Source organism: Lepus europaeus, chromosome 12 (assembly GCF_033115175.1).
Source record: "Lepus europaeus isolate LE1 chromosome 12, mLepTim1.pri, whole genome shotgun sequence".
NCBI classification, from domain to species: domain Eukaryota; kingdom Metazoa; phylum Chordata; class Mammalia; order Lagomorpha; family Leporidae; genus Lepus; species Lepus europaeus.
In genome coordinates, this window is record NC_084838.1 from 42250400 (window position 1) to 42278321 (window position 27922).

The window sequence follows — 27922 nt, forward strand, 5'->3', positions numbered from 1 at the left end:
GGAGAGAGATCTTCTATCCACTGGTTCACTCCCCAGATGGCTGCAACAGCCAGCACTAGGCCAGGCTGGAGCGAGGAGCTTCCTCTGGGTCTCCCACGTGGGTGGCAGGGGCCTAAACACTTGGGCCATCTGTTGCGACTTTACCAGGCTATTAGCAGGGAGCTGCATTGGAAGTGGAGCAGGTGGGACAAGAAGCGGCACCAATATGGGATGTCAGCATCACAAGTGGCCCCGTACCCATCACGCCACAGTGCCGGTTCCCACAATTTATATATGTATCAAATTTCTCCCATGCCAAACTTACCGGTTCTTATAATACTTACATACACATTTAGTTTTGACATCAGATAACAATACCACCACTGCCGCTATGGTTGTCAACAGCAATATGGTTACTTAAAACGGCTTCAGGTATTTTTTGCAGCTCTACTCCTTTAAGTTTCTCTTGCCATGGATGTATAGTTGTAATCTGATGGTGTTTCTTTCTCTCTCTCTCTCTCTTTTTTTTTTTTTTTTGACTTATTGTTTTTGAGATTAGTAGATCAGTGAGATGCATGAATTTTATTTTACTTTTGAGTTTTGGGGGCTGATTTTTGTAAATTTTTGTTTTCTAATGATACAGAATATTTACTTCGTTCTAAAGCCAAATTTGTGAAATATATTCAGAGAAATCTCTATTCTATCCATTTCCCCCCCAAGGTAGTACTGTTAGGTAGGAAGTCAGTTATGAGCTTATGTGTGTGTGACAGGCCTAAAGAGAAGACATCTATATGCATCTGCATCTCAAAGTCATCCTAACAAGGTTTCAGGGGAAGCCCAGATTTCGCATCCTGCCTGCCCTGCCCCCTTCTACCTGATAACCTGCCAGGTGGAGGCCCTCACCCCTCCTGCTTCCTGCCTGATAAATCTTCCACAATCTCCCAGGTGCAGCCCAGTATCTGCATGTCAAACACCCTGCTCCCTTCCTCAGGTCTGATAACATTTGCATCCATAAAGTCCTTTGTTTCAGACCTTCAAGAGAAGTTTTTCTATTTACATCCAAAAAGCCCTTTGTTCCAAGAGGAGCAGAGGTGGGGAAGCAAGACCCATCTCCTTAAAACCCCCAGCCTCAACTGGACTGTGCGCTCAGCTCTCTGCATCTTTGCTGAGCCGCCCGCCTGGCCTGGCCGGGTGTACTCTCCACTCACCCATGCAGCCCCGCTCTCCCCCAGTCTGAGGGACTGGGCACTCTCTCTCAGGCCCTGTCTGGAGAGGTGCCCATCCGTCCTTACAGATGTTCCTTCTTAATAAACCTTGCTATTTTACCTCCCACTACTCTCTGTCTCACGCCTGAATTCTTTCTTGCGCGAAGACAAGAACCCTGCAATTTCTCCGGTAACAGTACTTTTTGAAAAAAAATGTTTTCACTTTCATTGCTTTTAAAACTTCAGGAAATGTTACATAGTATGACCACCACCCTTTCCTTCTGGGCTGAAAGTTACCACATCCACTTCTCTCCACTTAAGTTTCTTTCACTGAACAATATATACTGTGGAGTTCACTCCGCCGTTCCATACAGAGTGCCTAGTGCTTTGTACGACTGCTTGGTTGTATCACAATTTATTCAACCTGAGCTCTGCTCAGAATTGGGGGTAATTCCCAGTGCTTTGCTGTTGTAAATGCTGCCGCAGTGAACAGCCACACACACTCTCGTATTTTCACCACCCTATCTTTGGAATAGAGCTTTACCGTGAGATTTCTGGGTCACCACCAACGCACCCCTGTAAGCCTGCTAAATATTAATCTGCGCACAGGAAGAAACAGTGGCCCCAGGTCACTACCGGCAAGTAACACGGCGGGGAGTTGACTGTCAGACTGTAGGTCCCGGGGAGGGGAATTCAAAGGTGGGAGTGGGAAGCAAAGAATTTTTCACCTGGACATTACACTCAATGAACCAGACTTGCTCACCCTCCCAGCTCCCAGTACACCAGTTCTTCCTTATCAGGACCTCCCGTCCTGTGACCCCGCCCCATCCCAAACACACCCTTGGAGTCTGGACCCCTTAAAACGCAGCGAACCGTTTGCGCATGCCCAGACCCTGCTGTCAGCGCAAAGGCGGGACTTTGGTGTGACGTCATAACCGCGCGCCGCTCCCAGGCGTCCTCGCAAGGTCGCTCTGCGGAAGGCGACCGCGCATCAGTGACAAGAACCCGGTTTGGGGGTGCGCCGTGTCACCAGCGGCGGCATGTCGGGGTACACGCCGGATGAGAAGCTGCGGCTGCAGCAGCTGCGAGAGCTGAGAAGGCGATGGCTCAAGGACCAGGAGCTGAGCGCTCGGGAGCCTGTGCTGCCCCCGCAGAGGACGTGGCCCTTGGAGAGCTTCTGGAACAAGTTTTTGCAGAACGAGGCCCCTTGGAGGAACGTGGTGAGTGCCGGGCCTCCCCCGTCCCCGTGCCTTCCCCGCATCGCGACGCCGGCCGGCCGCGGGAGGTTCCCCGGAGGCAGCCACACCGAGGACGGGCTCACATCGTACTGTGCCCTGCGGTCCCCAGTTCGGCGAAGGAGAACCAGGTTTAGCGAGGACGCGGTCTTGTCCCGAGTCTTGGGCTGCGGCCAGTGTTTGGTTGTGGGGCACTCAGGTCCTTTTGCTGTCAAGTGTGGGGCCGAGGAAGCGAGCCTTCGGTTTTGCACTGTAGAAATCCCTCAGAGGAACAGCCAAGGCTTCGCTGGAGTTACAGCTCAGTGATGTTAGTATTCGAGAGCACACGTGTGACGTTTCAAGTTGAGATTACGGAGACGCGCTAACTCTGCACCCAAGTACCGAGGGCACGGCGAGCCCCTAGCAAACTCATGTGGTCGCTATAAGACACCATACGGTTGGTACGCGTAGTGAGTCGGACTCAAAACCTGTCTTTCTGAGCCACTGTCTGTGCTTTTCACACACTGTTTCACTTCAGAATTGTGTGTTCCTGGAATTTGCTAGGTAGAAAGTCACCCATTCAGGGACTGGTGTGTATTTTCATGAAGTCTGTTAATTAGATCCTATCAGTTATGAGCGATGCGTGCTACCCCTCAGAATTGCTTTTCGTTACCTCCTCCGTTATACCGGTGACATTGGATGTTGGCATTGTGCCTGCACTCTGCTGAGGGTTTTGCATATGCTACTTCCTTCTTTATCTCCATAGGGTAGAAACTGTGCCTAGACCTCGTTTTCCATGTAAGGTACCTGACTTCTTCAGAAATGAAGTGATTTACCAATGGCCACAGCGTTAGGACTTGAAGTCTAGTGAAACAGAATTGGTGCAAGTTTTTCTGAGAAAGTGGAACCACATATTTATGGTGATAAAATTCAGCTGTTTAATTCATGCTTCCTCTCTCCTTTTGTATCTCTGATATTGTTTGTTGATTTTTAAAAAGACATTATTTATTTGAAAGGCAGATTTAGAGAGAGGGGGAGAGATCGATCTTCCATCTGCTGCTTCACTCCCCAAATGGCTGTAATGGGTGGAGCTGGACCAGTGTGAAGCCAGGAGCCAGGAGCCAGGAGCCAGGAGCTTCTTCTGGACCTCCCACGTGGGTGCAGGGGCCCTAGCACTTGGGCCATTCTCTGTTGCTCTCGCGGGCACACCAGCAGGGAGCCGGATCAGAAGTGGAGCAGCTGGGGCTGGAACCTGTGCCCACATGGGATTCTGCCGTCGCAGGCAGCAGCTTTACCCATTACGCCTCAGTGCCCGGCCCCTGCTTGGTGATTTTAGAGGTCGCTGGTTGGCACTTGATATCCTATCCACCAGCCAGTGATTTCAAGAAGTAAATGATCATTTGTTGAAATTGATCTTTACTTTTTTTCTTATGTAATCGTATATGTTAAATTCTGCTTAGATTGTAAATTGTGCTTTGCTTGAAAGGGTAGGTGGGTTTCTAGTCAAATTGGCTACCATGAAAATGTTTCTTTTTTTTCTTTTATTTTAAGAGGCAGAGAGAGACAACGCCCATCTTTTGGTTCGTTCCCCAAATGACCACAACACCCAGGACAGAGCTGGGCTGGGAACTGGGCACTTGAACCAGGTCTCCCACATGTGTGGGGGGAATCCACTTACTTGAACCATCACCACTGCCTCCCAGGGTCTGCATTAGCAGGAAGCTGGGGTTAGGAAACAGGAATTGAATGCAGGGACTCTAAGACCCACGTCTTAAACCGGTGTCTTAATCACTGGTCAGATGCCTGCCCCCAGATTGCCATTTCCAGTTTTATGTTGTCTTTCTCTTTTCAAGTAGTGCATCGGAAGGCATCTCAGAGTGAGCTTGGAAAACCTCTAACTTGATATGTAAAACATACTCTTTCTACTGTCAGTGTGCTCAAAGTTGCCTGACACCTAGAAAGATATGAGTAGTGTTGATTGTAGATATCTGAAATTTGTAGAGAGATGAGGTTTGATCACTCTGGTTAAATCCAATAAAAATCGTTCTTTTATTTATGCCATGTTTTATTATTAATAAACATAATAAGCATGTTAGAAGTCTTTTAAAAATATATCTATGAATGCCTTCTTACAGTCTTAAAAGTGCTACTTGTCTTAAACCTCATTTGCTCTGAACTTTTGGGGTATCCTGTTGCAGGCCCCACATTTAGTAAAAATATTCAAGTCGGCAAAGTTAGCAATAGACTATAAAGAAATATGTGCCATGTAGAGATTTGTTAATCATGACATCGGTATTTCATTGCTGAATTTATTTTGTACTACCAACAAAACAAAATTGGATAGCTGCTTATTTTGTGTATGTATGTTTTCCCACAGGTCTATAAGGTATACCGGCACAGCATCTTTGCTTTCACTCATGTACTTATACCTGCCTGGATTATTCATTATTATTTCAAATATCATGTGAATGTAAGTATGTTTTAAGTATGTGCTTTTTAGAATCTCCCTTTAATTTTGCTCAAGAGCATTTCCTATGCAGATATGCCTTATTCTGCTTTACTTAGTGGAAATAATCTGCCACTTATAAACTAATTTTGAAGTATTCTGAATACTTTTAAGTAAAAGGCTTAATGAAACTTAGGTAATTAGATATGTTTCATTTTTTTAAGCTTTTATTTATTTATTTGAGAGGTAAAGTTAAAACAGAAAGAGGGAGAGACAAAGAGAAAACTCTTCCATCTGCTAGTTCACTCCCCAGATGGCCGCAATGGTCAGAGCTGCGCCGATCCAAAGCCAGGAGCCAGGAGCTTCTTCTGGGTCTCCCACACAGGTGCAGGGGCCTAAGGAGTTGGGCCATCTTCTACTGCTTTCCCAGGCTATAAGCAGAGAGCTGGATCATAAGAGGAGCAGCAGGGACATGAACTGGCAGTGCCACAGGCAGAGACTTAGCCTACTATGCCACAGCACCAGCCCCAAAGAATGAGTTTTCAAAAAATTAATCTTTGTACTAGTTTACAACTTGAAATGCATTTCCTTATAGAAAAAGTGTTTAAATGATCAAGGCATAGCCCATCAAATACTACTAGTGTTATTTAGGGAAGAGAACAATTTCTGCCCTTCTTTTTGAGCATAGATCTGTTACAAGGTGAAATTCAAAATAGATAGTAATTATCTTTTTTTAAAAGATTTATTTATTTATTTGAAAGTCAGAGTTACACAGAGAGGAGAGGCAGAGAGAGAGAGAGGTCTTCCATCTGATGGTTCACGCCCCAATTGGCCGCAATGGCCGGAGCTGTGCCGACCTGAAGCCAGGAGCTAGGAGCTGCTTCTAGTTCTCCCATGTGGGTGCAGGGGCCCAAGGACTTGGCCCATCTTCTACTGCTTTCCCAGGCCATAGCAGAGAGCTGGATTCGAAGTAGAGCAGCTGGGACTCGACCTGGCACCCATATGGGATGCCAGTGCTTCAGGCCAGGGCATTAACCCACTGCGCCACAGCGCCAGCCCCAATAATGGTTATCTTTGTCATCATTGCATTTCTGTTTCCTTCATGTTATCTGATTTTTTACTACTTTATTTAAAATCTAGGGTGCCCAAAAGCTTTTAACGTTTTCACTGAAAGGTCTTGTGTGGGCTGATGGAACAGGGCCAGCTGCCATCTTTTTAAAACTAGGGATAGCACAGTCTGGTGTGGAGTGTTGGATTCCAGGCAGAAGGAGGAGGGCATGCAAGGGGGAAGCAATGATGCTGCCAGCATGGAGTGCTGGGACACACAGTGCAGAGGGCATTCTGCCATCTGGGCTGCACGAGGCTGGAAAGTGAGCACACCTATCTGGGGAGCAGCTGTGGTAGTGAATGTCCTGGTATAGGACAGTAGAACCTGAGCAGAGAGAAGAGGACATTGAGAGGAAAGTGGTGTGGCCAGTGATGGAGGTGGCAGGCCACAGGAAGGTGTCAGAACCTTAGTGAGGTGAAGAGAATATCGTCTTGAGGTGTGGCTGTTATGATCAGAGATTGTTTATATTTAGGGAAGCTGATCAGATAAGTACACGGGGTCGTGAGAATGGGATTCAGGATTTTCCCTGTTAGAAAAGGGAGTTACATATAGGAAAAGGGAAAAGACCTTGAGGTGCTAGAATGTAATTGAAAGTGTTGGTGTAAATTCATATGGTTTTAATATGTATTGATAGATTCAGAAATAAATACAGGTCTAAGTACTTGTGTGTATATATATTTTCTAGCTGTGTCCACTGAGAGGATCTGGGAACATGCTACCCTTTAGTATTAGCACACCTATTTTTCTAAGATTTATTTATTTATTTGAAAGGCAGAGTAATCGAAAGAGGGAGAGAGAGAGATACCTTCTGTTTTCTGGTTCACTCCCCAAATGGCTACAATGGCCAGGGCTGGGTCATGAGTCTCTCACGTGGGTGGCAGGGACCCAAGTACTTGATCCTTCACCTGCTACTTTTCCAGGCACATCAGCAGAGAGCTGGATCAAAAGTGGAGCAGTTGGGACTCAAACAGGTGCTCACATCGGATGCTGGCGTCACAGGCAGCGGTTTAACCCACTGTGCCACAGTGCCAACCCCCAGATCTTATTTTCTAAATACATTTCTTCACTAAAAAGATGTAGAGCTCTTTGGAAAAATGTCTGATTCCATGGCTGGGACGGGGAAAGTACAAGATGACGCTGGAGTATTTTGTTGTGCCAGAAAATAAAGAAGTGCTAAAAGAATGATGGGGACCTATCAAAAGGACACCGAGAGGTTTGGAAGCATTCCTGCTGGGACAGACAGTTTAAACATCAAAATACGTAATGATAGCAAGAGATGGGAGTCAGCTGAATAAAAAGAAGAAAACACATGAGTGTATACTGATATAAATAATAAATGAGTTAATAAGTGGGTATAGGAAAAAAAATTTTGTAGATCAAATTACTAAATAATAACTGGACATGGAATGATAGAATTTGAAGTCACTATTTGAGAACCATCATAGGTATAATAAATTAAGCCAAGAAACATCAAAGGATGCCAAATTAATCTTAAAAGAGCTGTCTTCAAAGTACTTAGAAAAAGTAACTTTGTAATAGAGAAATCTGGCAGATACCACCTAAGGAAAAAAAAAAATCTAACATTATCAATAGTGGAGTTCAGGGATTAGTTTATATTTCTATTGTTAATGGACTTCAAGAAACTTTTTACGTTTACCTGCAAGCCTATAGGCCCCTTTATATCATTATACTCATGTCTGTTTTTCCCCTTTGTTTCAGGATATAAAACCCCAGATGAAAAAAATATTTTCTGTCAGTGAAAGTTTTTGTAACATCCAAGAGTGGTTTTGATGTGGAGCAAGAACTGGTTATAATTACCTGGAATATAAATTAATACTCACTTTATTAGTTGCAAATTTAAAAGCAAAATTATTTTCAGCTTAAAAATCACAAATCTAAATCAACTGTGCATCTTAACTAGGATCCTAAACCTAATGTGTTATGACCTCTCATAATCAGATTATTTTATGTCACCAGCACTATAGTCACCAGAATATACGGATTGTCCCAGTGTTTTCAGAACTCATTAATGAGTTTATGCTCTGGTTATAGTTCACTTTTTTGTATCTGTAATTAACTAAATTTTTCTAGGATTCAAAAGACTCATCTTGGGACAAGCATTTGGCACAGTGGTTAAGATGCCATTTAGGAGGCTCACATCCCACAACCAAATGCCTGGGTTTGAGTCCTGGCTGAACTCCCCATCCCAACTTCCTGCTAATACACACTGTGTAGAGGCATTGGGTGATGGCTCGGCTAGTTGGGAGACCTGGATTGAGTTCCTGGCCCCTGGCTTCAGTCTGGCTCAGTTATGGCTGTTGCAGCACTTGGGCATCCAAACAGTTGCATGGTCTCTTTGGTCTATGCCTCTCAAATAAATAAAATAATTAAAATTAAGACATTTTGTGTTTTTGCTTATCTTCTAGAAAAAGTGTTTGCTGGGTTGGCAATTCAGACATTAGACATTAGTATGATTGCTTATCTGAGGAACTGGCACAGGGGATTTTTCCTGGACCAGAGATGGACATTTTAGTTAAACGTTTGTGTTGGTAGAGTCCCAAGGCCACTCACTTGCCTTAATCTGTTGTTTGGGTAATTGGAGGCCTTCATCTACCTCCATTTTTTTTTTTTTTTTTTTTTTTTTTTGACAGGCAGAGTTAGACAGTGAGAGAGAGACAGAGAGAAAGGTCTTCCTTCTGTTGGTTCACTCCCCAAATGGCCGCTATGGCCGGCACTGTGCTGATCCGAAGCCAGGAGCCAGGAGCCAGGAGCTTCCTCCTGGTCTCCCATGCAGGTGCAGGGCCCAAGCACTTGGGCCATCCTCCTCTGCCCTCCCAGGCCATAGTGAAGAGCTGGACTGAAAGAGGAGCAACCGGGACTAGTACCCAACACCCCAATCGGGACTAGAACCCGGGGTGCCAGTGCCACAGGCGGAGGATTAGCCTAGTGAGTCACGGTGCCGGCCCTGGAGGCCTGCATCTTCAATAAGATGCAGCCAGTTTGCTTCAGCCAGCTCCTTTGCTGTCTAATTGAATTCTGTACCTCTCTGAAGACAGTTCAGTGTCACATTATATTTATAAGTTTGTTTATTCAAAAAGGTTTTTGTTTTTTTTTTTTAAGATTTATTTATTTATTTGAGAGGCAGAGTTAGAGAGGTCTTTCATGTGCTGGTTCACTCCCTAAGTGGTCACAACGGCTGGTGCTGGGCCAATCTGAAGCCAGGATCCAGGAGCTGCTTCTGGTCTCCCACATGGGTGCTGGAGCCCAAGGACTTGGGCCATCTTCTACTGCTTTCCCAGGCCATAGCAGAGAGCTGGATTGGAAGTGGAACAGCCGGGACTAGAACCGGTGCCCATATGGGATGCTGGCGCTTCAGGCCAGGGTGTTAACCCGCTGCGCTACAGCGCTGACCCCGTGTCTTAACTGTTGTACCAGATGTTCACCCCCACCCCAAGACTGATAATAAATAAAAATATAATTATATATATAATAAATAAAGAAGAATATAAATTATAGGATCAAGTGTATAGAAGAATTTAAGCAGGGTAAAAAACTACTAATGGAGGCTACCATTTTAATTAGGCCTCTCTGAATAAATGATATTTTAAAAGAAACATTTATCAGTGAGGATATGGGCCAAGCAGCTATCTAGAAGAGTGTTGCAGGTAGCAAGATAACAAAGTACAAAGACTCTGAGGCACAAGCAGGCTTGACTGATCAGACTGGTAGTTAAAGGGGCTGCTGGGCTATAATACAATAAGGGAAAGTGTGCTAGGAGGTCAAAAACTGGATGTGGGCCAGATCATGAAGTGTCTTAGCACATCAAGGACCTTGCCTTTTTAATAAGAACGAAACTTAGGGCACAGGAGTGATACTCCTCCCTGCATGCACTGTGGAGACTGAACTGTAGGAGGGCACAGAGTGGAAGCAGCAAGGCCAGCAGGTGCCATTGTGGGAGTCCATGTGAAAAAAATTGGTCAGAGTCTTGGAGAAGGGTGGTGTTACTGGGGGTGGTAAGAATAATATTCTTAAGCTAGAACCAACAGGGTTAGGCTGGCGCTGCGGCTCTCTAGGCTAATCCTCCGCCTGTGGTGCCGGCACCCCGGGTTCTAGTCCCGGTTGTGGTGCCGGATTCTGTCCCGGTTGCCCCTCTTCCAGGCCAGCTCTCTGCTGTGGCCCGGGAGTGCAGTGGAGGGTAGCCCAGGTCCTTGGGCCCTGGACTCGCATGGGAGACCAGGAGAAGCACCTGGCTCCTGGCTTCGGATCAGTGCAATGCGCCGGCTGCAGTGCGCCAGCTGCAGCGGCCATTGGAGGGTGAACCAACGGCAAAGGAAGACCTTTCTCTCTGTCTCTCTCACTGCCCACTCTGCCACTCTGCCTGTCAAAAAAAAAAAACCCCAACAGGGTCTACTGAGGAATCACTCCGTAGGTAGGGGAGTTAAAGGGCTGTGGAGAGGACCAGTTTGGGCAGGGGAAGTTATGTTGGATCTGATTGAGTGTGAGATGTCTATTTGATAGCCATGTAGAATGTTGAGTAAATAATTGGATGTAGGGTCTCAAGTTCTGTGAAAGTTTGGGGCTTAAATTAAAATCTGGGATGTGATTTATTTTCAGAAGAAACTATAACACCGTAAATAACACAGTTACTTTTCTTGCAGACAAAACCATATGCCATCGTTCAAAGGAAGCCCAGAATATTCCCAGTAAGTCTAAAGACTTCATAGTTTTTTTATTCATTATTTTTCTCTTTTCTTCCCTGTAAGAGATCATTAGACTAAAATGTGTCTTTCTTTTTGCTGTATTTTTTTAAATAGGAAATAATGTGAGGTAGCAATTATAGTTGAAAGTGGGAAATGAACACATTTATTTTCAATCTTGTGTTAAGATTTTGATTGTCTAAAATGTGAGTGTAAGGTACCAAGTTTTTCACTGGTGCTATTTCATGTTGAAAAGACTTAAGGCACAAATCTGAGCATGGTGACAGCAACTGAATTGTTATTATTTCAAAACTCATATTCCTATGGTTTTGTCCCTCTTTTTCAAGGTTTGACTTTAAGCTCCTCATCTGTGATTTTAAAATGTTTTCATGTGTGTTTCAAATGTTAATTAGTTCTTTCAGTATTGAAAGATTGTATAATAGTTCTTGTTTTTACTGGCTGGCTGTGAGGTTATTGTTAGCATAGTAAAACATGTTAATTTCTTGTCTAGTCACAGATAATGAACTACTATGACTTAAATTCCATAATTTAAAAAACAACAAAATTCGGTGTTGATTATTTTTAAATAATTATTTTATTTGAAAGAGTTACATAGAGAAGGAGAGGCAGAGAGAGAGAGAGAGGTTTTCCATCTGCTGGTTCACTCCCCAATTGCCTACAATGACTGGAGCTGTGCCGATCTGAAGCCAGGAGCCAGGAGCTTCTTCTGGGTCTCCCACGCGGGTGCAGGAGCCCAAGCTCTTGGGCCATCTTGTACTACTTTCCTAGGCCATAGCAGAGAGCTGGATTGGAAGTGAAGCAGCTAGGACTTGAACTGGCACCCATATGGGATGCCAGCACTGCAGGCGGCAGCTTTACCCACTGCACCACAGCACCAGCCCCTGATTTTGTTTGTTTGTTTGTTTGTTTACTTGAAAGGCAGAATTACAGAGAGGCAGAGGCAGAGAGAGAGGTCTTCCATCCACTAGTTCAGCCACCAGATTGCTGCAGTGGCCGGAGCTGCGCCAATCTGAAGCGAGGAGCCAAGAGCTTCCTCTGGGTCTCCCTTGCGGGTGCAGGGGCCCAAGGACTTGGGCTGTCCTCCACTGCCTCCCCAGGCCATTGCAGAGAACTGGATCGGAAGTGGAAAAGCCGAGACTCAAACCAATGCCCATGTGGGATGCCAGCACTGCAGGAGGTGGCTTTACCCGCCATGGCACGCCACAGCACCGGCCCCTCACTGTTGATTCTTGCTTCAAACAAGTGACATAGTCAAAATCATCCATTATCTATTGCAATAATGGAATTATAATGAAAGCTAACCATCCATTTGGAACTCTGTAATTGATGTCAGGGCCCAGGGAGTCTCAACATAGGAAATTATCTTGCTAGTATCATCAGTTGAGTAATTTATATTTATTTGGTCTCCTACTTAGATTTGTTTAGCATCTATTTTGCTATTCCCCCTTAAAGGAAAAGGAGGGCTTTCTTCAGAAGAACACATCAGTGATAACGTAGCAATTCTCCTGTTTCTGTACTTTTTTCCATTATGGATGTTTCTTTCCTGTTTCTCTGTCATTGGCACCTTTGGAAATCTTCCCTTTTGAGAAACTGAAGAATGCCCACTTTTTTATGTTTTAGAATAGGTGGTAACAAAATCTTGACTCTACTCATTGGCTTACCAAGACAAGTTTATAGCTTCTTGACATCGCAGACTAATGTGAATAGGTGATCATTAATCTTGTAGCTGTGCCTCTGGGTTATAAGGCTTCCAAGATCATCGTAGGGGAAGAGACTTGTCTCAGCATATTTTTAAGGACTAAGTTTAAAAGTAGGTTGTTATCTCTTCTACTCAAGTGATAACAGCCAGAACTCATTCTCATTGTCCCAAATATCTATATGCTGTCTTTTCTTCCATAGACTCCTATGCATGGAGTCCGCCACAGCCCATCCTTCTGATCACCCAAAGCTCTCTGCTTCCTTCTACCTATGCATGTCACATACTCAGTCCCTTCCTTAACTTCCTTTCCATCAATGCAACCAACTCCAAATAGGAGATCTTGAGATCATGCACAGTAGTATGTCAGGTTCAGATGTGACTTCTCTTGATTTGAGAATTGATGAACCAAGAAGACACGTTAACTATGTCCCCTGCCCACATACATTCCTCTGCTTGAAAGGTAGAGTGACAGAGAAGAGGACAGGGAGAATGAAAAAAGAGAAAGATATCTTCCATCTGCTTGTTCATTATCTGAATGTCTGCAACAGCTCAGGCTGGGCCAGGCTGAAACCAAGAGCCAGGAACTCCATCTGGGTCTCCCACATAGGTGGCAGGGGCCATCATCTGCTGCCTCCCAGGATGCATTAGCAGGATCCTGGAGTGGAAGTGGAAGTGGAAAAGCTGGGACTAGAACCAGGCACTTCAATATGGTCATCTCAAGGGGCAACTTAACCTGCTGTGCCACAATACCTACCCCCTGTGTGGATAGCACAGCAATCATTGGTTCTTAGGAATTCTGAAATCCAAGAAGCCAAACATTGTAAAGACTTCTATCCCTTGTTTGTGGAATACTACTTGAATGGGTACTCATTTTGTTTTCTGGAAGGAACACCTTTGTTCATTGTTCTTCCGGGTCCCTGGTTCTGTCCAGAGGGTTCCGGGTTTTCAGTATCAACCTAGGCCACATCTAAATGGGTATTGGGAAGCACACTTCCTCAGCATTTGTACGGCCTGCAAGATAAGCATTTTGCTCAAAGGTTGAATGGCAGAGGTTGTCTTAATTTCAGATACTCACAAGCTTTTGTAGTTTGTATGTTTGATTTCTTTTACCACCCATTTTCCTTAACATTTGTCAAGCATGGGAAAATACCTGGTAGACATCTAATGTGTTTGCTTCTAGTCAGTCTCACATGCAGAAAGAAAAGTCTCTTTCTATACATAGTTATTGATTTATTTGTCATCATGTGCCTGCCTCTCTCAACTCTGTGGCAGCTATGTGGAGACCATCTGAAAAAGACAAATATATTTAAGATTTTATTTTTTATTTGAAAGGCAGGGCTACAGGGAGGGAGAGAGATCTTCCTGCTGGCTCACACCCCATATGGCCACAACTGAAGCCAGAAGCTTCCTCTGGGTCTCTCAAGTGGGTGCAGGGACCCAAGGAGCCGAGCCATCTTCCATTGCTTTCCCAGGTGCATTAGCAGGAAGATGGATCAGAAGTGGAGCAGCCAAGACTCCAGATGTTGCCCATATGGGATACCAGCACTGCAAATGGCGGCTTAACCCACTGTGCCACAACACTGGCCCCAAGACAGTTTGTTATAGTAAACACATGGCTAAAGCAGAAGTTAAGTAATTTTTCTAAAATTGCATACAGCTGGGGCTGGCGATGTGGCATAGTGGGTAAAGCTGCTGCCTGCAACACCACCATCCATTATGGGCACCTGTTTGGGTACTGGCTGCTCCAGTTCCAAATGGCTTGGGAAAGCAGTGAAAAACTTTCCACAGGCCCAAGCTACACATGGGTGACCAGGATGAAGCTTCCGGCTTTGGCCTGGCCCAGCACTGGCCTTTGTGGCCATATGGAGAGTGAACCAGTGGATAGAATGTCTCTCTCTGTAACTTTCAAAATAAGTAAATGTTTTAAAAAAATACAATTGTATACAGTGTGTCTGTTGAGGTTACAAGAGGTTTCACTACTTGATTCAAAGCACATGCCCTTTCAACCACACATTGTTATGTGGGTTTGAGAAAGACACCAGCACCAGTTACCCAAAGTTTGTGTTCTGTTTGCATTATTAATTCAAATGGAAAACTCAACCGCTTTATGTATTCAGTTGCTAGGAATAGACTGCCTTCTTAAGTTGAACTCAACATGTTTCTTTTCAGCTTCTTTTTATGGCTTCTATTTCTTGGAGCCATGCAAAATAAAGATTATCCCTTTATCACTTGGAGGACATAACTTTCATGTCTTTTCTGTGTATTTCGAGTGAAACTTCCCATATTTTTTCCCTTATACCAGAAGGTTTTGAATACTGATTACTCATCTTTAGACTTTTAAAGTGAATGCCAGAGCTCAATTAGCTCTTCCATTCAATGTTGGACATAGAGCAGAATGGAACTTCCACTCCTGCAGATTTCAGATTTGTCTACTAAATGCTTTTTTTTTTTCCCCCTTAGGGTGATACAATTCTGGAGACTGGAGAAGTAATTCCACCAATGAAAGAATTTCCTGATGAACACCACTGAAGATTAATTAAAATTCAAAGGTGTATGAGCCCAAGTTTGTTCTTCCACCACCAGATTTACTGAATACATTTTCTGGACTAATAACTTAAATAAAGCTGACTTTCAGAGTAGTGTCCTATTTCTTCTCAATTGTACAATTTAAGACTCTAGGTAATTTAACAGTAAATAACACCACATTGCTACACAGATGACATGAATGACCACCTACTGATTCTGGCCCTTCTTGACTTGGAAAACAAGCTGTAGAAAGTTTTTAGTCACAATTTTTCTTAAACAGAGTACTTAACTAATTTGGTGTGAGAGTATGCAACAGAATGAGATACTGCAACAAGCAAATAGAACAGAAATTCCAGACACCTGTTTTGAAAGAGGGCATTCTGAGAAATGTTTAAGGCAGTGTTTTAGAGATCAGAGTGAAAGGTCTGTCGTCCTAGCTATGATCTAAGGCTGTCAAATCGCAGTTGCTTTGAATTTGGTCATACAAACGAGAATATAAAAGACAATTTTTAAAGTATCAGTGCTTATAAAGGACTATACAAAAATGAACCTGGGCACTTTGCAGTATGAATTTTATTTTGTCAATCTACAAAGGTGTCGGATAAGCATAAGGGAAAGAACTGTATTTGCAAAGAACTAAATTCAGTAGAATTACAAGTCTTCATTCATCCCAGAGTTTCGGGTATTGCTTCCGTAGCTGTCGCCGCGCGGCCACGGTGGATGCATAGATGACGTATCCCCAGGAGAGCAAAACGATCGCCAGCAGCAACTATCGAGAAAACAAACGCGGAAAGGTAACAAAAGCACAAGCCACAACACGGGGCGTGGAACGTCCCCGCCCGTCGGTGAGGGTTTCCGCGCGCGGTTGCTAAGGTGGGAATTCGGCGACCCAGGCCAATAGACGGGATTCCGGAGGCCAGCCTACCCGGCAGCCGTCACGTCAGCGGCGGAAGAGGCGGGCCCGGGCGAGGGCGTGAAACGCTTAATGCAGAAATGGGCTTTGGAGTTTCTGGGCGCTGAAGATCCAGGGGCCCCTCCGCCCGCGGGCCCGGGGAGTCGACGGCGTGGAGCTGCGCCAGACCCGCGACCTACCGCTGAGTAAATCCGCTCCAGCGTGCGGCGACTCACTGGCGTCATGGTGAGCAGGCTGGCGGCGGCCCGCGGGCTCGGGCTCGGGCTGCGGCTCCTAGGGCGACCTCCCGGGCGGCGGCTGCCGGGCGGCGGCGGCCATCTTGCAGCCGGGCACGAGCGCCCGCCCCCTGGCTTCCCGGAGCGTGTCCCGGCAGGCCGGCCGGCCGCTTCCGCCCGGAGTTGGGAGCGGAGTTAGGCGATCCGGGGGCCCAGCCCGCCTTTCGGGGAAGGGGATGAACTAGGCGAGACAGTGTGTTAGGAATCGCCCTTTGTCACCCCGATTGCTGGGCCTGCGCCTTCAAGAAGTAGATTTCCCTTTCAGATACCGTGCAGTGTTAACGCAGAGTACTGTGCCGTCGCGTGCGTGTAAAAGTTTATCTGAAAACTTTCACAGGCATCTGGGGATGCAAGTAGTACCGCCGCTCTGCCCGCGCACCTAGTCCACACGGGGTAGGCGGTCTCCGACCTGAGCGGGAATGCCCCCTCCGCGTTACACAGCGGTGGCGGTTGTTGAAATCTCCTTGGACAGTCCGCCCCGGGGCGCGCCGCTGCCCGCCGGTGGAAGCGGCGATTGCCGTGGCACGCGTCGCCCCGCCGAGGGACCGGCCGGGCAACAGGTGCTGGCCGAGCGAGCGGTTTGGCGCGAGCGCTCCCAGTGCAGCCCGCCAATGTCTGGGCGCTGGAAGGCGAGGCCTGACTGGTGGAATGTGGGCCCCGGGGTTCTTGCCGGACACCACTTGAGCAGTTTTCACAACCCCGATTTCCGGGCGTGCGAAGGAGACAGGAGGCACGTCTCTGAGAGAAGAACGGTAGGTCTGAGGGAGAGCTCGGGCCCCGTTCGGGGTTCCCCCCTGAAGACTTCGTAGGCTACTGTTCGGGTCTCATTCGAACCCCGTGCAGCCGGAGGGAAGTCCATGGAACAGTTCCCGCGGCTGTACACTGGAGCTAATTTTAGTAACTTCTCAACAGAGTTCGGGGAGGCTGGGGACCAAGCTAGTTACCGTGAGTCCCCGGTGAGTCGGGAGTGAACGTTAGCTCGCTAACCCCGACACCCGCTAGGACGAATAACGACGGGAAGCGAGGCCAAGGCTGAGTTTCTCGTCTCCGGGGTCCGGTCTGGAGCGTTGGGGGAAGGGCGGTCTCGGGCCGGTGCGCGCTAAGCCCCGCCCTCGGCGCGGGCGCCCGTCCCCCCGCGCATGCGTCGACACGGCGGGTGTTATGTTTTGATGCTCCGGGAGTCGGGGGCTGGGTCTCGCCTTGTGCCCCGCCCCCAAGCCGTCATTGGTGAAAAGTGCTTTACGTCACAGGGGTCGAAGCAGCCGCCGGGGTCTCCGCTGTCTCGCGAGGAGGGTGAAGCGCCGGCGCCGGCTCCCGCGCCTGAGGGTAGGCGGAGAAGTCGCCGGGTCCGCCTTCGCGGATCCTGCCGTCACCGACCCAGCTTCCTGGGCCGCCGGGAGCTTGCCGCGAGCGCCCCGGCCGGGCCCGCGCCTGCATCCCCCGAGGTGAGTTGCGCCGGGAACAATGGGGCGCGGGGGTCTGGAGGGCTGGGCGCGCTGGCGACCCCGCGGAGAGCGCGGCCTAGGGGCGAGGAGCTGCGGCCTCGACCTGAGGGGCTGTCCGGGCCTCGGCGGGGCTGGCGGGCGGCTCTGGCGGCGCACCTGTGGATTTGGACGGTGGGCGGGTCGAGGGGTACGTTTCCGGAGGCGCTGTGAGGGTCGCCAGCCTGGCTGCGTCCGGCGGAGAGCGTCCCGTTCTCTAGAAAAACAGACTACACAGAGCTTGAGTCTGAACCGTGGGCTCGGCCCCGACTGGGTGTGTGACCTTGGCTAGGTCCCCTGAACTCCGGAGCCTGTCCGTGAAAATGGGAATAGCGGTGCCTCCGTGGGTTGTGGTTACGTAACGCGGCCGTGGCATGTCTCAGCCCGAGAAAGCGACCGGCGCCGTGACTGCTGGAGTTGTCGGAGCAGTGCTGCACATGCTGGGCTGGGCTTGCCCGAGTGGGACGGCTTCGCCCAGGTAGCTCAGCTTTCCTCCCTTCCTAGACTGGAAGAGGCAGTGCCGAGATGGGGGCGGGAGGGTGGGGGTACGAGGAAAAGTACGATGATGACTTAGTACTCACAGGGGGCCCCTTCCAGTCAGTTACGGGTGCTGAACACAACCCATATTACCCTGATTTTCAAGTAACAACCAGTATATGTTACTGCTGTGTGACTTGTGCTGCTGTTTATGTAAAATCCGTGCCTTCGCACCACCAGCTTTTCAGCTGGGTGCTTCTACTTAGAAGTGGTGGTGATTATAAAAAGAATTCTTTCCAGCAGCCCTGCTTCGTTTATACCCCTGTGCGGTCTTTCAGCTGTCTGATCTTTAGATTCCAGCCTCTAGATTCTATGTCTCCTTTACCCATTTACCCCACATATGTGTGCCTTGCCTTTCGGTTGATTATCTAAATTTCCACTGTATTGTGAGATAAAGGGGTGTTATCCTTGTTAAAAACCAGTAGATTTGAAGATTTGAGAAGAGAAGGTTTGTTTAATCAGTTTATCCTAAAAATAAACTTTGTCTTGGATTTGGGGGGCAGTTTAGGAATTGGGATCAGAGCTGATTAATTTCCTCTGTGGGGAAATTAATTTCTAGTCCCAGTTACTAGTGTGCTAGCATAGAGAAACCTTTATGCAGGTTTTTTTTTTTTTTTCTAGAACCTGAAGCACTGAATGTATTTACCATCAGATAGGCACAGATTTGCTACATAAATCCAGAACCTCTTGCAAATCTGGCCGTCTTCATCTCGCTCCAACCATCCTGGTTTTAGCCTCAATTTGTATTTTTAAACAGCTTTGCTGAGGTATAATTTAAATTCCATCCATAAAGTTCACCTGCTTTAATTATGTAATTCAGTGGGGTTTTTTTGTGTATTTACAGAGTTGTGCAACCATCACCATAGCCAAATTGTAGAACATTTTCATCATCCAGAGAGAAATCTGACTATTGCCCCAGCAACCATTAGTCTACTTCCTATCTGAATTAATTTGCCTTCCAGACATTATATATAAATGGCTTCATACTATATGTGGTCTTTTGTGACTTATTTTTCATTTAGCATAATAAAGTGGTTCATCCATGGGTGGTGGTAGATAAGTATGTTATTCTTCTTATTACCAAATAATAATTTTCTGGATAGACCACATTCTGTTAATCTATTCGTTTTTAGTTTTGAATTATTTTGACTAACACTGCTGTGGATATTCACATAAAAATTTCTATTTGAATCTCTCTTGGGTCGTTACCTGTGTGTGGAATTGCTGGGTCATATGGTAATTCTTTGTTTTAATTTTAATGATGATTCTGAAGAGATAATCCTTCATTTCATGTTCTCTTTGCATCATCATCATCATTTGATGAATACCATTCTTTGAGGCTAAATATATTATTCCTGTGTAGAAATACAAGAGAGAACTCTTACTTGTTTTTTTTTTTTTTTTTAATGGAGGATATTACCAGTTAATTCTTTTTTTTTTTTTTTTTTTTTTTTTTTGACAAGCAGAGTGGACAGTGAGAGAGAGAGACAGAGAGGAAGGTCTTCCTTTTGCCGTTAGTTCACTCTCCAGTGGCCACCGCGGCTGGCGTGCTGTGGCCGGTGCACTGCGCTGATCCGAAGAGGTGCAGGGCCCAAGCACTTGGGCCATCCTCAGTGCACTCCCTGGCCACAGCAGAGAGCTGGCCTGGAAGAGGGGCAATGGGGACAGAAGCCGGCGCCCCAACCGGGACTAGAACCCGGTGTGCCAGCGCCACAAGGCAGAGGATTAGCTGCGGCGCCAGCCCAGTTAATTCTTTAGCATTATGGTTAACAGTCTTAAAAGTAGGAAAGAAAAGAGTAAATCCTACTTAGCTGCCATTTTGTTTTATTTGAGTTTTGAATTTCCCACCTAATAATTTCCCTTAAAAATTCATTTTGGGTTGTCAATTTTTATGTGAACTAGAGATATTTACTTAACAATAAAATTCTACAGTTCAAACAAATTAAGCTAAAATAGTACTGAATTAAAATTCACCAATCTTTTTCCCAATTCATATAAATCTTTTCATTATATAAAGGGGAAGACTAAAATCTGGTGTTAATGTGGATTTCTCTGACTTAAAGAATTAGTTTCAGGTGAAACCTGGTCTTTAGTCCAGATCTTCTGATGAGCAGTCTAGTTTCCTTCCTACTTTTTCCTACCCTTTCCTTCTAAGACATGTTCACCATTTATGATCCTGAAAGTTTTTATGTTGTTGGTTTTTTAAGTAGAGGGAATGCTGAGAAATGTATGTAATAGGAAGGTTTCCGAGTTCAAATATATTAACAAAAAAGCAATTAGTATTATGTATTTATAATTTTATTTGCTTAGATTTGTTAGGTATTCTAGGATAGGGTAGGTGAGGTGTTTAGAACATTGGTTAAGACACTGTTTGGGAGTCCCTCATCCCATATCAGAGTGCCTAGCTTTGAGTCCCCATTACACTTCAGATTACAGCTTCTTCCTATTGTGCACTCAGGGAGGCATCAGATCATGGTCCAAAACTTGGGCTCTTGCCACTCATGTGGGAGACCAAGAGATCAAATTCCTGCTTCTGGGATCTGGCCCATCTCCTGCTGTTGTGGGCATCTGGGGAGTAAAGCAGCGGATGGGAGATCTCTTAGTCCATCTGTCTCTGCCACTGTCTCTCTGTCTTTCAAGTAAGATGAAAAAATGTAAAAATTAAAAAATGAATGAACATTAAAAAAAATTTAGGACAGTGGTGGCTTTTGCATTTCTATTCCAGAAAATAGAAGACTAGAAATATTTGGACCCCTGAAGAAACATTTGCTCAGCATTAATCAGTGTTAAGTTATTATTCTGAGAAAGTCTGTATGCCCTGTGAACAAATTTGACTTGAAGCCTGAGATGGGAATTAGAGTTAGACAGTGAGAGAGAGAGAAAGATCTTCCCTCTGTTTGCTCACCCCCCAATGGCCGCTGCGGCCGGTGCGCTGCGCCGATCCAAAGCCAGGAGCCAGGTGCTTCCTCTTGGTCTCCCATGCGGGTGCAGGGGCCAAACACTTGAGCCATCCTCCACTGCCTTCCCAGGCCACAGCAGAGAGCTGGACTGGAAGAGGAGCAACCAGGACAGAATCCGGCGCCCCAACCAGGACTAGGACCCAGGGTGCCAGCACCACAGTTGGAGGATTAGCCTAGTGAGCCACGGCGCCGGCCAGAAAATTGCAGTTCTGTTATTTGACTTATTTGATAGCAGTTGATCAGTGATTGAACTTTTGGTGATAAAGGAGGTGGGAAAAGATGAATAGTAAACCCACAGAAACATAAAAGAAGAAGCTAACGTTTAACATATACAAAACGATCAGCATAGAATGCATCCAAAGAGAGAGAGTCTACAGGTAACAGTGATGCAATACAATCAGTGTTCAGTACAATTTCAGCTCCAACAACTTCATTTTATAAGTTACAAGCCTATGTAAATTGATGAGTTTAAAGAAAACAAAGCTAATCTTTAAGATTCTAGTGATCCTTGTGGGAAAAGGTAATAGGTAAGGGAAATGAAACAATTTCAAAATACCTTGGTGTTGACTTTTGGATTAAATAAAAAAGGCAAGGAAGGCTTTTTGGAAATGCTGAATATAATAGTACAATAACAATAGCATAGTAGTCATAATAATAACAGTACTCAGTGGACACTATTAGTCAGCCACTGCCCTTAAGTGCTTTTACATTTATTTGACTTTATCTCCACTGAAAGATCCCTTTTTAAGTAATTTTTGAGAACTATAGAATTAAACAGGTGAACTTTGATTTATAAATTATATCTCACTAAAGCTGTTTCAGAAGAGTACATATACAATATTATCATAAAGTAAGTCAAAACTATAATATTAGGGGCATATGTGCATGAAAGATAGGAAATACACAGAAATAGTATCAATTGAGGGGAGTGAACCAGCGGAAGGAAGACCTTTTTCTCTCTCTCTCTCACACTGTCTATAACTCTGCCTGTCAAATTAAAAAAAAAAAAAGAAAATAGTATCAATTGAAGGTTGTGTTTTTTTTTTTTTTTTTTTCTCTTAGAGGAATGAATAAAAGAAGTCTGGAGCAACTATGAAAAGTATTAGATCTGAGTGGTAGATTTGGAGTATTTTGTTTTGATCTTTTTTGGGTATATATGAAATATTTTTCAGTGAAATTATTAGTATTAATATTTTTAAAGATTCATTTATTTACTTGAAAGTCAGAGTTACACAGGGAGAGAAGGAGAGGCAGAGAGAGGTCTTCCATCTGTTGGTTCTCTCCCTAATTGGCCACAATGGCTGGAGCTGTACAGATCCAAAGCCAGGAGCTTCTTTGAGGTCTTCCATGTGGGTGCAGGGGCCTAAGGACTTGGACCATCTTCCACTGCTTTCCCAGGCCATAGCAGAGAGCTGAATGGGAAGTGGAGCGGCTAGAACTTGAACCTACACCCATATGGGATACCAGCACTGCAGGCTGCAGTTTTACCCACTGCGCCACAGCGCCAGCCCAGTTAAATTACTTTTTAAACAAAATAGAATATTACATAATATTTAAGAGATTATTAAGTTCTGGGTACCTTTTCTAATGTCTTTTTACATCTTTACAGACCCTGGGAGGCAGGTTCTATTATCACTGACCTACAGGTGAAAGTAAAGTGCAGGCGTAGTAACTGGTTCACAGTCACACTGATAGTATGCAACCAGGATTTAGCACCAGGAAATCTAACTTTAGTGCTTGTGCTATATGTTACTATACGTTCCTATGCTATAAACCATTCAGGTATTTTCACCAAAGTATGTTCCAAGGTCTTTATTGCATTTTTGTTCAGATTATTTAGTCATTCTTCTTTTTCAGGTTACTGATATATTTCTTTCCCTTTTACAGATAATGGCATCAGCCGCTAAAGAATTTAAAATGGACAACTTTTCACCTAAAGCTGGCACTAGCAAATTGCAACAGACAGTACCAGCTGATGCATCTCCTGATTCTAAGTGTCCTATATGCTTGGATAGATTTGATAATGTGTCTTACTTAGATCGCTGCTTACATAAGTTCTGTTTTCGCTGTGTACAGGAGTGGTCAAAAAACAAAGCTGAATGTCCACTATGTAAACAGCCCTTTGATTCTATTTTCCATTCTGTGAGGGCAGAAGATGACTTCAAGGAGTATGTCTTAAGGCCTGCATATAATGGTTCCTTTGCTACCCCTGATGTTCGGCGATTTCGCTACCGTACAACCATGACAAGGGAGCGGAATGCATCTGTTTATTCACCTAGTAGCACCGTGAATAGAAGAACAACCACTCCGCCAGACAGTGGAGTATTATTTGAAGGATTAGGCATTTCAGCAAGACCTAGAGATGTTGAAATTCCTCAATTTATGAGACAAATTGCAATAAGGAGGCCAACTACTGCAGATGAACGATCTTTACGGAAAATTCAAGAACAAGATATTATTAATTTTAGACGAACTCTCTATCGTGCAGGTGCTCGAGTTAGAAATATTGAAGATGGTGGCCGCTACAGGGATATTTCAGCAGAATTTTTCCGTAGAAACCCAGCTTGCCTTCATAGATTAGTCCCCTGGCTAAAACGTGAGCTCACAGTTCTCTTTGGCGCTCATGGATCTTTAGTCAATATTGTCCAGCACATCATCATGAGTAATGTTACTCGCTATGACTTGGAGAGTCAGGCGTTTGTGTCTGACTTAAGGCCATTTTTACTTAATCGAACTGAGCATTTTATACATGAATTTATCAGTTTTGCTCGATCTCCTTTTAATATGGCAGCTTTTGACCAACATGCCAATTATGATTGCCCTGCTCCTTCATATGAAGAGGGCAGCCATTCTGATTCTTCAGTCATAACAATATCTCCAGATGAAGCCGAGACCCAAGAACTGGATATGAACATAGCCACTGTTAGTCAGGCACCATGGGATGATGAAACTCCAGGACCATCTTACTCAAGCTCAGAGCAGGTACATGTTGCCATGTCTTCCGTTTTAAATACTTCGGACAGCTCAGATGAAGAACTTGTCACAGGCGGAGCCACATCTCAGATACAAGGTGTGCAAACCAATGAGGACCTAAATAATGACAGTGATGATTCCTCAGATAATTGTGTCATCGTTGGGTTTGTTAAACCACTAGCTGAGCGGACCCCAGAACTTGTTGAACTGTCCTCTGATTCTGAGGAGTTGGGCTCGTATGAGAAAATGGAGACAGTGAAGGCACAAGAACAAGAGCAGTCTTACAGTTCCAGTGATAGTGATGTGAGTAGATGTTCATCTCCACACTCTGTCCTTGGAAAGAATGAGCAAATGAATAAAGGCCGTTGTGATTCTGGTACAAGAATCAAATCAAAGAAGGAAGAAAAACGATCTACATCAATATCATCTCCCAGAGACCTGAGAGGAGACAGAGTAAATTCCCTGTATAACCATAGACACAGGAAGAGGGGAAGATCAAGAAGTTCAGATTCACGGTCCCAAAGTAGAAGTGGGCATGATCAGAAAAATCATAGAAAACATCATGGGAAGAAAAGAGTGAAGAGCAAACGATCCAGAAGCAGGGAGAGTAGTAGACCTAGAGGGAGAAGAGATAAAAAGAGATCAAGAACTAGAGATAGCAGTTGGTCAAGAAGAAGCCAAACTCTCTCTCTAAGTAGTGAAAGCACAAGCAGATCAAGGTCTCGTAGCAGTGATCATGGGAGAAGAAGATCACGGAGCAGAAATAGAGATCGTTACTATTTAAGAAATAATTATGGAAGCAGATACAAGTGGGAATATACTTACTATAGTAGAAACAAGGACAGGGATGGCTATGAATCATCTTATAGGAGGAGGACTCTGTCTAGAGCCCACTATTCCAGACAATCTTCAAGTCCAGAATTTAGAATTCAGTCTTTTTCTGAAAGAAATGCCAGGAAAAAGAATAATCACAGTGAAAGGAAATATTACTATTATGAAAGGCACAGATCAAGGAGCCTGTCTAGTAATAGATCAAGGACTGCATCTACAGGACCTGACCGAATGAGAAATGAAAAGCCTGGCGGGAAACGAAAATACAAAACACGGCATTTGGAGGGTACTAATGAAGTGGCTCAACAGTCCCGTGAGTTTGCTTCTAAAGTGAAGGATAGCCATTATCAAAAATCTTCATCAAAATTGGATGGAAACTATAAAAATGAGAGTGATAGCTTTTCAGACAGCCGATCATCAGACAGAGAGACAAAACACAAGAGGAGGAAAAGGAAAACCAGGAGCCTAAGTGTGGAGATAGTTTATGAAGGAAAAGCTACAGATACAGCTAAACATCATAAAAAGAAAAAGAAGAAACACAAGAAGAAGCATAAGAAACACCATGGAGATAATACTTCACGGTCCCCAGTTGTTATTACCATTGACAGTGACAGTGATAAGGATTCTGAAGTCAAAGAAGATACAGAGTATGACAATAATGGTCTTCCAGACCCTCTACACAATGAGTTTTTGGCTCCTTCCTTGGAACCATTTGAAACTAAAGAGGTTGTTACAATAGAAGATGAATTTGGAGTCCTGGACAAAGACTGTGACATTACCACACTTACTAGCAACTTAAATAATGGCAACAAAACTGTGGATGTTATTCCACCCCAGGCAACTTCAGTTGAACAAACTCTTGACGTGAGAGAAGAGAGCACCTTTGCCTCTGATTTGGAGAACCAGTCCAGTAATGTGTCTCTTCAGTCTGAGCCATTAAGGCAGTTGCCATCTCCACGGACATCGTTAATGTCAGTGTCTCTTGGTAGAGACGGATAGGTCTTAAAAGCATCTCATTGAGAGTTTGATGGTATAAAACGGAAAAAGAACAATGTCATCTATTAGTCTATTTAAAGATGACTTTAGATTGAAAACTCTTTCCCCCTTAAAATATTTTGTGATTTTCTTTGTGTTAATTTGTAAAAAAATCATTATTTGTTCAAAAAGTTATGTATGTCCCACTCTGAGATATGCACTTTTAAGTGAAGAAGATATTGTTAGCAGTTTATTTAAAACTTGGGATCCTTTTTAAATAAAAACGTATAAATTTTAGAAGTTATTTCATAAAGCCATATGGTATTGACATTTTTAAGGTAGTCAATGAGTATTTTTGAATTTTTTTTTTATTTTGAGAGTTATTCTGGAAATGTATTATGCTAGGAGAATCCCTTTGGGCAGTCTTTATTTTTCTTAAAAATTTGTATGATTCAAAACTATTTCTTTGGGATAAATTGAGAAGGCATTTTAGTCTGCACAGTTTATCTTCTGTCAAAAGAAAAATTTAGTATTTTCCTTTATATACTTGTTTATCTGGACTGCCGGTAAAACACATGTGTATTCAACAAAAGGAAGAAAAAAATAAAACGGTAACACTTTAAAACAAGAATTCACAAATTTCCCTATGCAGTATTGCTTTAAAAAAAAATGATAGAGCCAAAATCTAAAGCATGGGTGATACATGTTTATAAATACTTGACAGTTTTAATGGTTATTTTGGTTCTTCAGTATGATTTTGGGTTTTTCTATCTTCAGCAGAATGCAGTGAGGTGGCATTTGGCTTACTAAAAACACAAATGCTCTTAGGAAACCTCTTTTACATTGGTAATGCTTTTATACAAAGGAGCTATGTTGATGTTTTGGTGATGATAAAATCATTCCACATTTAGAAAACTGTTGTACTGCCAGAGAATAGCAGATCTTGAACTAAATTCAGCCATATTCATTCATTATTCAGTGACTGGGAATTTCTGTTGTAAGGCAGGTTCTGTGTTAGAACAAAACATACATGCTCCCTTCATTTAGGGGGCTTACTGACTGTTGAATTGAGACAGGTAATATTTATGTAAATACAATATTCCAAACTACTGTAAGTTCTCTGAACAGAAAGTATAATTTTCTTAAGAGTATGGCGTCCTAATCTCAGGTGAAAGTGATGGTTGAATTGGAATCCAGAAAGCAAGGTGATATTTATGAGTAGAGTTGGTGTTAGAACAGGGGAATGCATACAGCAATCCAAGGGCAGAAGGGGAGCCTAGCTCTTTGCAAGAATAAAAAGAAAGCAGGGTTTGCCACAGCACAAAGAATGAGGGAACAAGCTTTCTAGGCCAAGTTTAGGATTTGTTTATCCTAAGAGCAGTAGAATACCGGTTTAACATTACAGGGATCTAAAATTGATGTTAACAGTTTTTAGTGAGCCAAAAATAAGTTGTGCCTGTGGGAAACTATAGTTGATCAAGGAATATATTTTGAAATAGTTACAATATGACTTTTAATGAGTATTAGAAACTAATAATGCTATTTTATTCTGCGTTGTGATTTCACATTTTCAGCTAAACACTTAATGAAAACAATTTGTGTTGCTGTCATCCTCTTAAATATTTAAGCCCTAAATTTCCAAGTATTTGATTACTACTCTAGCTCCCTCATCTAATTGCTGAATATCTTTTCTAATATTATGTCTATACCAATTGTCTAGGCAGCCATGTTTTTTACCTGTACCACCAAAAACGGGTCTGCTGCAACCACTGTTGCTTTATACCTATCCCTTTCTCCAACATAATGGTGTATGAATCTCTGCCTGGTCAGGTTCCAGTCCGTTGTCAGCATTTCTGTCACTTTATGCATGCTCAGGCCACACCAGCCTTTTACAGGTCTCCTCCCTACTACATCAGAGCCTTAATAATTTGACATTTTTCTTCTGAGTATTGAGTTCCATTCTGGCAAAACCAGGTTTCTGTTAAAGTATGCCCCCCCCCCCCCCAGTCTTTTGCTTAATGAACAATTCTACACTCCTTCAGAGAAATTGCAGCTGGTAACTGATTACTGAATGCTTTGTCT

General features: G+C 44.2%; 3 protein-coding genes across 6 annotated transcripts; 2 read left to right on the forward strand and 1 right to left on the reverse strand.

The window, feature by feature from the left end:
* Window positions 1–2117: 2117 nt before the first annotated feature.
* On the forward strand, window positions 2118–15006 carry NDUFB6 (NADH:ubiquinone oxidoreductase subunit B6). Its single transcript, XM_062207000.1, has 4 exons — window positions 2118–2404; window positions 4776–4868; window positions 10611–10655; window positions 14830–15006. The coding sequence occupies exons 1-4, from the start codon at window positions 2225–2227 to the stop codon at window positions 14896–14898; spliced, it is 387 nt and encodes a 128-aa protein (XP_062062984.1). The 5' UTR covers window positions 2118–2224; the 3' UTR covers window positions 14899–15006.
* Window positions 15007–15450: 444 nt separating this feature from the next.
* Window positions 15451–16141, reverse strand: SMIM27 (small integral membrane protein 27). The gene is made up of 2 exons (XM_062208108.1): window positions 15988–16141; window positions 15451–15664 (listed from the first exon to the last, which is right to left on the reverse strand). The coding sequence occupies exons 1-2, from the start codon at window positions 16030–16032 to the stop codon at window positions 15557–15559; spliced, it is 153 nt and encodes a 50-aa protein (XP_062064092.1). The 5' UTR covers window positions 16033–16141; the 3' UTR covers window positions 15451–15556.
* TOPORS (TOP1 binding arginine/serine rich protein, E3 ubiquitin ligase) lies at window positions 15866–26471 on the forward strand. Of its 4 annotated transcripts, none has more exons than XM_062208099.1 (3): window positions 15866–16033; window positions 17334–17528; window positions 22949–26471. In XM_062208099.1, the coding sequence occupies exons 1-3, from the start codon at window positions 16031–16033 to the stop codon at window positions 25862–25864; spliced, it is 3114 nt and encodes a 1037-aa protein (XP_062064083.1). In that variant the 5' UTR covers window positions 15866–16030; the 3' UTR covers window positions 25865–26471. The 4 variants fall into 4 exon arrangements, with proteins under 4 accessions (XP_062064083.1, XP_062064084.1, XP_062064082.1 ...); XM_062208100.1 differs by having other exon boundaries at window positions 17346–17528; XM_062208098.1 differs by lacking the exon at window positions 15866–16033 and adding an exon at window positions 16674–16835.
* Window positions 26472–27922: the final 1451 nt, after the last annotated feature.